The sequence below is a fragment of the Oncorhynchus masou genome, chromosome 3 (assembly GCF_036934945.1).
Source record: "Oncorhynchus masou masou isolate Uvic2021 chromosome 3, UVic_Omas_1.1, whole genome shotgun sequence".
Classification (NCBI taxonomy): Eukaryota; Metazoa; Chordata; class Actinopteri; order Salmoniformes; family Salmonidae; genus Oncorhynchus; species Oncorhynchus masou.
Window position 1 is genome coordinate 10,054,704 of NC_088214.1, and position 12,406 is coordinate 10,067,109.

The 12,406-nt window shown below is 39.7% G+C and overlaps 1 protein-coding gene across 1 annotated transcript in view; it reads right to left on the reverse strand.

Annotated features, from left to right (window-relative positions):
- Positions 1-12,406, reverse strand: part of LOC135518934 (uncharacterized) — a 38,517-nt gene that overhangs the window by 20,592 nt on the left and 5,519 nt on the right. Inside the window, exons 6-17 of the mRNA XM_064943905.1 lie at positions 12,318-12,347; positions 10,467-12,186; positions 9,417-9,497; positions 8,886-9,053; positions 7,651-7,707; positions 7,306-7,398; positions 6,895-6,960; positions 6,534-6,680; positions 5,904-6,059; positions 5,654-5,743; positions 2,759-3,040; positions 1,999-2,075 (exon numbers count right to left, since the gene is read on the reverse strand). Coding sequence (XP_064799977.1) covers positions 1,999-2,075; positions 2,759-3,040; positions 5,654-5,743; positions 5,904-6,059; positions 6,534-6,680; positions 6,895-6,960; positions 7,306-7,398; positions 7,651-7,707; positions 8,886-9,053; positions 9,417-9,497; positions 10,467-12,186; positions 12,318-12,347 — 2,967 coding nt within the window. The remainder of the gene's footprint in view (positions 1-1,998; positions 2,076-2,758; positions 3,041-5,653; positions 5,744-5,903; positions 6,060-6,533; positions 6,681-6,894; positions 6,961-7,305; positions 7,399-7,650; positions 7,708-8,885; positions 9,054-9,416; positions 9,498-10,466; positions 12,187-12,317; positions 12,348-12,406) is intronic.

The window sequence follows — 12,406 nt, forward strand, 5'->3', positions numbered from 1 at the left end:
ATTTTGCGTTGACTGCAGGCTACAGCTAGTAAAGCCAGACAACGGCATCTTCGAAAACGTTTGATACTTACCTCATGTAGTACATGTTGTTTTGAATCAGTAGGTTATTTATCTTCTCAAAAAATGTATGTTAATTTAACGTAAATAACTGGGATTAGGGTGGTCCAAAAACAAAGTTTATTGGTTAATTATTCGTTCATTTAATACATCTGCAACTTTTTTTTTACTCTGTGTGTGATTTGTGTGTAAAACGGAATAAACAATGTAAACAACACAATGTAAACAATATACTCAACAATGATTTATTTAAAGTATAAAGACTTTAGACAAGTTATATACACACAGGGCAGAAGGGTACAAAGGTTAAAGGCTAATCTGTAGTTCAAGCAAGAACACAACGAACACCCTGTCACTGTTCCTGTAATCAGCCGATTGGTGGAGAAATGCAACCACTCACATTCACAGACAGTCATGACCACAAAGACTGACCATTAACTGGGTCAACATGTAAGTTTACGATGGTGTTTTTAAGAAAGGGAGCAAAATAAGCATACTTTTTAGGGTCTGACGGGGCAAGAGGCACAAGGTACATTCTTCAAGCATTGATGTACACACATCACCCATCTCAAGGCCTACCCCCACCACACACAAAAAACACCCCTCCAACCAGTAAGTCAGAGGTGGAATGTGGTGAGGTTGGACCCAGGTGTAGAGAAGAGACCAGATGAGGAATCAGTGGTTATGGATGAACCTAATACTTAACTGAAATACGGTAGCCGAAGGATCACGAAAACTCTCTCAGCAAACGCACACGGTACACAATTCATAATAGGATGTCATTAACGTCTCCAGGACGGTCTCTGGCGCCCTCTGGTGACAGGTGGAACCATGACAAGAGGGAAGTCAAATACATATTTATTTTGTTTTAATAAGAATGCCATCAGAAGGTGGACTGTTCATAGTAAGACCGGTATGGAGACTAAGTTTCATAAAACAGTGTGGAGTTCCCACGTGTACTGAATGTAATGTCTTATTTATAGGAACCACCATCTTTTGGTTCTGAAGTACAAGCCATCTAGCTAAAAGAGTGCTATAAAGATGGTTGCCTATGGGTAGTACTCCAAAAATGTCTGTAAGGGGAGACGGATCTATGACACTGCCATATCAGAGAAACATTTAAATGTTCATTCCAACCTGACAGTTTATGACAGTCCCAAAACATATGAAACAGTGTTGCTGATTCCGTTTTTACATCAAACACAAGTAGGATCAAAATCGGAGAATATTCTTCCAAGTTTGGCCCCCGACCAGTGGATACGGTGAACCACCTTGAATTGGATGAGGCTGTGTCTAGTGCTAAAAGAGGACGATGGAATCCTGTGTAGCACAGATTCCAATAGTCTTTAAAGGCAACAAAGATGGGTTCTGTAATTCATTAATGATTGCATATGTGTCTGAAATTGCACCCTTAGGAAGCTTGATTAACTCTCCATAGCTGTACTTGCAGGCCTAATGGGTAATCCAGGTGTGTTAGCTAACAAAGTATTTTCATCCACAAAATATTCCTGACAGATTCACAAGACTATAGCATTGGTATGGTGTGATGCTGCCAGGGGCGTAAACCAACTTAAAGACCAAATAAAATAACTAATAATTAACTAGGCAACTCAGTTAAGAACAAATTCTTATTTACAATGACAGCCTACCCCACACAACACTGGGCTAATTGTGCACCACCCTATCACGGCCAGATGTGATGCACCCCGGATTCAAACTGCACTCTTGCACTGAGATGCAGTGTCTTAGACCACTGCCCCACTCGGGAGCCCAAAGGAGAAGAAGAGAGAATTGACTCATTTCCTGTGGCCTATATTTAATAATAACACGACATGCCATTTAGCATACACTTTTATCCAAAGCAGTTTACAGTCACGCATACATTTAACTTTCGGGTGGTCATGGGAATCAAACCCACTGTCCTAGCACTGCAAGCTCTACCAACTGAGCGACAGAGGAACACAAGCGGAAACCCAGGGAATATGAGAGGTTCAGAGAAACGCTGCTTGTCTCCTGCACTTATACCCACAGAATCAGATTCAGAATCACAACCACCTTTACTCACCAAGCACATTTACATGTACCAGGGATTTGACCTGGTGAAATGGTGCTGACGATTCAATAAACAGACCGAATGTAGAAATAATAATGTACACAAACAGTATACACACACACAACATAAACATATATAGTATGAACAATTACATGTAATGTATTTAATTAGACAATAATAATATCAAGAATAAACATAAGTATGGTGGTAATAAATTAATGGGGGTAAGATATATTACAATGAAGGAAGTACTGCAGTGGCAAAGTTCAAATGGCATGTTTAGTGGTGCATATAATACAGAAATGTACATATAATATTTAACAATAGAGCATATTACATTGTTTATAGTGTGAACCATTCCCATAAAGACTCCAATGCAGGTAAGATATGTTCAGTTCAGTTCATTTGGCTTAATCTTGTAGTCTTTCTAAAGTCTAAAGTTACATTTTGAAATTACCACCCCAAAAACATTTCCAGTATGTATAGTTAGTATCAATCCAAATCTAAGTGGTATCAGGATCAAAAATATGTCTCTTCACTCTTGTCTTTGTCCTCAGTCTTTTGTACGCTGTATTTCTCACAATCTCTGTTGTCTTTGTCCTCTTGTTATATTTCTTATACCATCTCTGTTGTCTTCATCATGGTCACTATCCAACAACACAACACCCTTTACACTTTATATCATCTCTCGGCCTATCGTTTTCGTTCCCATTCCACGTGTCATCACTATCGTTTTCGTTCCCATTCCACGTGTCATCACTATCGTTTTCGTTCCCATTCCACGTGTCATCACTATCGTTTTCGTTCCCACGCCTTAACACAATCTCTATGAATGATTCTCCATGTAGAGCGAGTAAAACGTTGTCATTACAACTGAGCCTCTTGTCCTTCTCCTCAGAGCACTGGTCAGCAAGCTTCCTGCATCTCCTCCTGCAGAGGTAAGGGATGATTAACTCCTGAAGAGATCTAGTGGCACACCGTGTTATTAACTCCAGTTGAGTAATCGGTTTATTCAAGCCTCAAATAACTGATACGTAAGAGATAATCAACGAGGGGCTATGCGTTCTATGGAAAATAAGGAAACAACGTGGAAGGTATGTTAGACAACGCGCTAGCGAAGTGGACTGACCTTCCTTCCACGCAGTGTTGTCAACTTCTCAGTAAGGAAAGTAGCTATTGGCTGTCCTAAAAGTTGCTAGAAGTTGCTAAATGACGTCATTGCCTAATTTGTATAATCGGTCGTGTGCATGAAATTGTCATGGACGCTGTAGGAGACGTCGTGGGAGACTAAAAGTGAGTAAAAAACACCCTAAATATGATTAGAACTACAAATGAACTTCTGTTGATTCTTGTTTTTTTTATGTCACAATTCCAACCCTCCTCCGTTATCCGGGCTTGGGACCGGCAAAACTGACCCAAAAGAGACACTCTGGCAGAGTTACTTCGTTTAAATGTTTAGTTTTTTAGTTTAGTTTTCTTAATTTGGTTTGGTTTTTAACCTCATGGTCCACTTAGTAGCCTAAAACAAGTCACAGTAAAACATGAACATTTTTAACCATAACATTTTTTTGTATACAATCTAAATGGACCAAAAAGAGACAATATAAAAAACGGTCAATGGCAATGTGAGAAAATGATGGTAACTAGTCTGTCCCTAATTCAGGTGAATTGTTTTCATTTATGTAAACCAGGGCGGGGTCAGCCAGCGGCGGCTTCCCGCATGCCCGATTCATTTGCAGTCTGGACTCGGAGGGGTGAACATCTCCTGCTCTGACTGCAGCTGTGAGGGACTGCTGCGCGAGGACTGGGCCGCCTGTGAGTGCTTTGGGACAGGGGTGGGGCCCACGGCAGCACCCGCTGCTCGTTTAGAAGAGTAAGAATGATACGTGCTTTCACGTCAGAGTCTCGAAAGTCTCCAATAACGCCAGAAAAGGGCGCTGGATTTGTCGCAAGACCCTTTTTTGAAAATGTGACGCTTAGAGGGGTCTGAAAACTCGCTAAATATAGCGACAAAGTCGCTAAGTTGGCAACACTGCTTCCACAGAGTTGCATTACTTTCTAGAGCCCCGATTTGATTATCCCTTTTATACCACGGCTATAATTGAACACATTTTCCGCTAGACATTTGTTCATTTGCTGGTAAAAATGTGATCATCATCCACTGAAGTACAGTAGCTTGCAAGTTCACTAGATGGCTAAAGTAGTTGCCGTGGTAACCAAACAGACTTGCTAGTTTAGCTAACCAAACCATCAGTCCTAGCTTGCCCCACTTAGCCTGGTTCCTCTCTAAGTTTCTTCCTATGTTTTGGCCTTTCTAGGGAGTTTTTCCTAGCCACCGTACTTCTACACCTGCATTGCTTGCTGGTTGGGGTTTTAGGCTGGGTTGTATAGCACTTTGAGATATCAGCTGATGTATGAAGGGCTATATAAATACATTTGATTTGATTAGCTTGCCATTATGAAAATCAAATTCAACAAATGTCAATAATGTTTCCAATTCGACTTTTGTTTTCAAAAGCAGCTCAGAAATAGAACATGTAAGAATGAACTATAGCCATTGAATTCTGCCGTGCATTATAGGGAATTATCCAATGGGTGGGTCTAATACTGAATGCTGATTGGTCAAATCCGTATTCCAGCCGGTGTCTATTCCACAAATTCCCACCGGCTAAATCTATTACTTTAAAATGTATTTTTACTCTGTTCCATCTGACTGCACAATCCACTGTCTCATCAGCCCAGCCAGGCAATTTATGAACTTGATATCCACTATAAAAATTATATGCAGCTAGTTTGCTGTCTTTCCAGCTTCAGTTTGAAGTGATTGTGTTAGCTGTGTTGTTGGCTATCTCCTCTGAACAACAGTGTCCTGACAAGAAAGCATATGTTCTATGCCAGGCGAAAGCACATATCATTAGCTCATTGTTAGGGGTGTATTCAAAATATATGTCACTAGAAAACAACTCAAACAAACGCAAATGCAGCTAATTTGCTGTTATTCTGGCTGCACTGTTCGACATGACTGTAAGTTAGCTGTAGCTGGCTAGCTAGCAAGCAAGGGATAATAATGTTGCCAGTCAGTATGGCAATGGAAAATGTAGAACGAACGACTAGGTTGCGTCCATAGATACAGAACAAAAAGACTTAACGACTGGGTCGTGTCTCTGGCAAACGAACGAATGACCAGGCGGCTTGGGTAGCAACCCTAGATTTGTCTCGGGACTAAATCTTGAGGAAGGATGAAATCGTATGAATAAATCAATAAAACATTTTTTTTAATGAAAATATGTAAATTATTATTTGGTAACCCGTTGTAAAAAAGTAATAATGCCTGATAATCTGTTGTTTGAAGGATATATAATATTGCACATTTTGCCGGCCTTCAACAAAACAACAACCATGCCAATATATCCTCCAAACACCGGCTTCTTGGGCCACATCACATAAATAATGCACGCCCTAGAATGCCCTTCAAGCCAATCAGAAACAAGTATTCATCAATGCCATGGTATAAAATATAATATACAGTAAGTACATCCATACCCCAAGAGAAGTAACTGGCAATCTGGGCGCCTCTTTGATTCACGTAAGCATTGTATTCCTTCTTCCAATAAGAAACCGTTTACTTGAAGGCTAAGAGAATAGAGGATTCATGAGTGGAACAGTAACACTGAAACAGTTATAAGAACACAGACACAGATAATATAGTAGGTTGGACTCACATTATGTCCTTCAGCTTGGAACAGGCCTGACTGAGACTGACTACACTGATAATATAGTAGGTTGGACTCACATTATGTCCTTCAGCTTGGAACAGGCCTGACTGAGACGGATTACACTGGCAGCACACCTCTCTGTCAAGCTGCTCACCAACAGAACTATTTCACCCAGAGAGGTTTGAGAGTGTAGCAGCGAGATCAGTTCATCAGCATGCTCATCCCACTCTGGCCTGGTAGAGGTCATTCATGTAACACAAACATAGACACAGACACCATTAAAATCTTTTGACATATTTTTGTTTGCGTGCAGATATGTAATAGTTTGGCCGGGATTCAATCCGAGGCGTGTTATAGAGCAGAGCACTAGACAGCATCGTTTTCAAAGCAATTTCACTACCATTGGCAGAGACCGCATTCATAATAAACACTGCTGATGTTGGCTCAAGTGTAAATGACCTTTAAGGCTCATTGTCAGCTGTCCAGTGTGCTTCTCTATAACCGTGTGTGTGTGTGTGAGAGAGAGAGTATGTGTGAGAGAGTGTATGTGTGTGTGTGAGAGAGAGTGTGTGTGTGTGAGTGTGTGTGTGTGTGAGAGTGTATGTGTGTGTGAGAGAGAGAGAGAGAGAGAGAGTGCGTGTGCTGCGTGTGCTGTGTGTGTGTGTGTGCTGCGTGTTGAGATTTAAATTGAAGACAGTAGTCTTTACTTATGCTTCAGAGTTTGACATAGCTGATGGATGCGTCTCCAGTCAAATACATCATCGTCGTATAGGGACATCTCAATGCTGCTGAGTGCTGAGTGCTGTTGACCTTCACGCTCTACGCCGCATCTGAGAGGCCAGTCTATGTGTAACCTGTACACATGAATGTATACCAATGAATGTTTATTCACTGTCTGGCTACAGAAAGTTGAGCAAAGTAAATCACTACATGCCAGCAAGTCACAAATTATATGAAATGCAATTAAACATTACAACAACAAAAAAATCACCCGTGAGAGTTAAGGTTCAATTTGAGATTCTCAAAATATGGAATATTTAGGAAGTATAATTTATTAGTCTCCCTTACATTAACCTACAATTGTTTGTAGGGTAGAGGAATGGGCGCTCGTCAGCCACCTGCCTCACTCTCAACCTGTCATCAGGAGCAAAAAAACATCTTTCACTGTGCTACTCCAAACCTTATATGAGGAAGATAAACTGTAGTTTATTTGTGATATAATATTACTTACTTAGTGATGTCATAGATAAACTAGAGTTCAACAAGTACAATAATGTCTTAACTACAGCTATAGGATCAAAATGTGTTCGCTCACTGAGTTTAAACCTAGGCATTAGCATGGGAAGTCTTCAGCTCTCAGAAAGGGTTCCTCATCACTTGTGTGCTTCAACGAATCATCTCCATAACACGTACAATAAATAAAGATATCCGCTGTGAAATATGTGATTTGCGGTATGAGAGATGTGAAATTATACTTACTTCACTCCAGTCAAACTGTAGCCAGATGTTCTGATAGAGTCACAGATCATTTTCATCTCTGGCACTTTTAACCAAAGAATAATTTGGGGAGCTCTTCAAAAACAAGAGATAAAAAAAAAAATATATATTGCATGAATAATTGAATTGACAAGATGCGTACTGTAAACACCAGATACAACACAGAAAATGACTTTCACAAACAACTCTTCATCCACTCGAGGCAGTTATTCAAATATGAACTTTTCAGAAATCATCTGTACAACTGTTAGTCAAATTCAATCAAATACACATTTCTACATTAATTTCAACTGAAAACCAAAATACAATTAATATTAAGATACTCACCTCACTCCATCTTTCTGAAGCTGGACACTCAATGCAACATTCCCACAACTATGAAGCCTGAGGAAACAGTGATAAGTCATATTCTTGACAATTTAATACACAGTATTATTGTGGAAATTATGTATTGTTCAATTTTGGTAACACTTCCCATAAATAATCTCCATTAATATCCTCATAATGCATTAAGCACATTTATAATGCCTTATGATCAGTGCATTAAGCACATTTATAATGCCTTATGATCAATGCATAAAGCATTGTGATGCAAGACATACAGTAGTTGCTAATAACTGCTTACAAACATCTACCATAGGACTACATTTCAATGACACGTTAGTCATTTAGCAGAAGCTCTTATCCAGAGCCACTGACAGCTAGTACATTCACACTAGTTGCGACAACCACATATCACATGTCAGAGTAGGTAAAACTTGCAAGGCAAGTGCAAGTTTTTCCATAGGTTTACAAATGCTTTCATAAGAATGACCAAGTTCATATAGCATTATGATCAAGGCTGTATAATGTCTTATGAAGCAAAGTGTGGAAAAGTTCAACAGGAAAGGAAATATTGCATTATACACTACATGCTCATTCAGGGCTGGGCTGTATTGTCAACAGATCTTCAGTTTCTGGTTAATTTCTTGCATGGAATAGCCTTCATTTCTCAGAACAAGAATAGACTGACGAGTTTCAGAAGAAAGTATTTTGTTTCTGGCTATTTTGAGCCTGTAATCAAACACACAAATGCTGATGCTCCAGATACTCAACTAGTCTAAAGAAGACCAGTTTTTTTGCTTCTTTAATCAGACCAACACTTTTCAGCTGTGCTAACAATGATTGCAAAAGGGTTTTCTAATGATCAATCGGCCTTATAAAATTATAAACTTGGATTGCTAACACAACGTCCCATTGGAACACAGGAGTGATGGTTGCTGATAATGGGCCTCTGTACGCCTATGTAGATATTCCATTAAAAATCTGCCGTTTCCAGCTACAATAGTAATTTACAACATTAACAATGTCTAGACTGTATTTCTGATCAATTTGATGTTATTTTAATGGACAAAAAATGTGCTTTTCTTTCAAAAACAAGGACATTTCTAAGTGACCCAAAACTTTTGATCGGTAGCTTGAGGCATTCTGCTGCCTGCTGTTTTCAAAGACAATCAATTCAATTTAATATTGTATGATATATAATCAGTTGATTGGGAGCTAAAATTAAAGTTCAGACTGACTTTATCAGATCCAAGACTCCATGTGCCTTACTGATGAGGGACATGAATTTGTCAGCTGTATTTCTGGTGATGGACTTCACTCCAGTTTGAACTTTTCTGGTTTTGTGTTTAGTGAGAGCAACGAGCAAGTCCTGTACTTTCTCATCAGAGAAGTTGGTGTTACGCAGACTGAAATATACAGAAAAATTGGAGTTAGGCAAAGAAAACACAATTTTAAAAGAGAGAAACATAAACAGTCCCTCTAAAAACATCCAGAGAGTAACAGAAACATGAATAGTAAATGTAACATTTCTTTATCAAACTTAATGAAGGATATTTGTTGAAGGTTTGTGTGAACCATCACTAATAACAGACTAGTGTGGTTTGAATAATGTTGTTTCAAAGTAGTAGACTGATGCTAGAAAAGTTAGAGAAATTATTATTTATAGAATTGGTCTGAGGTTGTTGATGTAGAGATGCAGTACATTAAACTGGAAAACTGTTTATGGTGAATAAGGTTTGATATTACAGTGAAGATCATGTGATTCTTACTCCAGCTCCAAACTCTTTCCTTCTCCCAGCGCTGTCAACAGACCATCTAAATCATCATCGGCTAGGTCATCCACCTGCAACCTACAAACAGTGTCCCACAAAAACATGAAGTGACTGATATGTCAGAAAGAATTAATCGAAGAGTTAAAATTGTAAAAAAAAAATATATATAAAACAGGTTGTTTGAATCCTGGATGCGGATTGGTTGATAGCAGGGAATTATTCACATTAATTCCCACAAAACGCCATGATGCCTTAATTCCATTTAAAGTATCAATGTGCATCCACTTTCCTGTAGCCCAGACAGGCATTCATAAACTTAATCCCCCCCAGGAAAGCGTTTCTAGACATCATTTCCACATGCTTCTTGTCTGGTTTGGTACAGCTGGGGTTAATAACATAAGCCTTACTGTGTGCCTAAACAACATGTTGCATTTATTTGTTACCTCCCCCATGCAATACATATGAGCGTGACGAGACTGGCAGCTTCTCGGAGCCAGGTGAATTCATTTATCTGCATCATTATAATGGATAAATCCAAATAAATTGCAATACTGAAACAAAGGTAAAACAAATGAAAATGCACATAGTTTGTTGTCATTTCAGCTGCTTGATGTGATCGTGTGTATGCTAGCTAGCTAGCTAACTAAAGCTAAGGAGAAGTAACACTTGCCTAGCAATCTTCCATGACTATATTATTAACTTGGCAATAAGCTGAATTTTTCCTATTTATAAATGATTTATTAAATAATGATATATTTAAGTTTGTGTCTCATCATCATTAAACCTGTGCTAGCTAGCTAGATGCCATTGATTTTGGCTTCGCCCTCGGCAGAAGAACATCCCTTAGGTCGGGAGTTATCACACGATAATCCTCGGGTTCTCATGGTTTATTACTTAAATATCCATTATGGAAATGATCTGCCTTGGCTCCATTGATGAGCTTGCAGGAGAAACTGAGCATAATTCAGTTTACATGATTTATTCAAAATCAAAAACATTGGTAAAAAAATGGCTATCTACATTAAAGGGACAAGCAACAATACTCACACAAGAGCTTTACATTTCTGCAACGCTGGCAGAAGGATTTTCATGTTCTCTGCAGTTAAATTGCACCCACTCAGTTCAAGACATTCGATAGACTTGCAATGCTGAAGACAATACATCAACACCCAACAGTCTGTTTTCTTCAGGGGACTTCCTGACATATTAATGTCTGTGTATGTTTCCATGGCTTCTTTAACAAAATCATCTGTATGAAGCTCATATAGACAATGAAACGTGAAAAGCTGCATTGTACGTCTAACGATTTGATCCTCCTTTCCTTTTTCAATGACTTCCAGAATAAAATGTTTGAGCTGGGTCCAGATTCCTTGAGAACAAGAGATGTGTTTTTCCTCCAGTCGTTTTGCAACTTCCTTGTTTAAGATGCCAAAGAGAAATTGAACAATGGGCAGGAGGTGAAAGTGTTGCGGTCCACATCGAACCTTAGAAAGTAGCTCTCTAACTTTCCCCTGAGCTTCCTCATCACCCAGTGACATGTATGAGAGGGCTGTGAAAAACTCCTGGAACCTGAGGTGCATGAACATGTACATAGTGGTCTGACTTGCTCTCTTCTTTTGGAGAAACATACACAAGAAGGGGACTTTGGAAGGATCTGACACTGTCTGTGACACACTATCATGGTCAAATAAGACTTGCTGCTCTTCCATTCCCTTTTCTGCCAGCTTGCCTAGTCCTTGGAGGATAGTAAGAGCTGACTGACCCAAATCCTGACAGTGGTGCTTCAACAGAGTGTCAACAAATTCAACAAAGATGGAGGTGGTGGTCTCCAGCGATTGTATCATCTCTGTGCCTTCATCAAACTGCTCCCTATAAACTGTGCAAATGATCCAGCAGATGACTGGAATGAAACATGCAGTGAAAAGGGTTTCATTTTCCCTCACAAAGTCATAGGCTTGCTGTGAGAGTTGCTTCTGTTTGAAGAACTTCTCAAAGTAGACCTTCACGCCTTCCTCAGAAAAGCCCAATATCTCAGCGTATCTCACTGGATGTTTGACCACTCCAATCAGTTTGACCAACGCTGTGGACCTGGTGGTAACAAGCAGGAAGGACTCGTGCAATATCTGTTTCCGTATCAGGCCACTCAGTGTCACTTCGGGGGAGCATTGTGTCCACGGGTCCCTGGGAAGGGAGTCTTTAGGTACATCAAGTGAGAATTTGAGTTCATCAAAGCCGTCCACCAGGAAGAGAACCCTCTCAGGAGACTGGTGAAGGACCTGATTGATCATTGATGATGAACCCTGATCGTAGTCAAGCAGATCCATCAGACTTTTTCTCCCAGTGGCCTGGTTCAGTTCTTTGCACCTCAGGTGAAAAACAAAGTCAAATCGGTCTTCGTAAAGTCTTCCAAAGGCCCAGTCAGACATGATCTTCTGACTGGTAAATGACTTGCCAGTTCCAGAGTGGCCCTGCAGTATCACTGTTCTCTGAATGTCTCCGTGCTCGTCTGGATCAAACAGCCTCTCCACTTTGGTACTCTTGTAGGCCTCGCTGTCCCTCTGGTCCATGACGTGATGAAAGTTCTGTCCTCTGGAGCGGATCTCCTCCTCTCTCTCTCTCTGCTGACGGTGTTTCTGGATGATCAGGGGCTCAGTGTAGCGATCATCTAGCTTCACATGTTCTCCAGGGAGAGAGTTGTACTCCTGCACTGTGGCATATTCACCTCTGATGAATTCCTTGTACTTTAGGCTTATTGTGCTTTTGTTCTCTACACATTGATACAATAACAAAGGCAATTCATCATTTTACAAAACTTTTCTGTTGAAAACAATGTTTAAATCATATTATTTGAATCATATTAATGTTGATATTTAAATAGGTGGAAAAGACATGGCTTACCTTGTTGATCTCCTTGTTTGATGTGGGATTCTATGTAAATTATACAAATGATGAATAAATACCTCACATTAAAGTGTTATTACAGTACA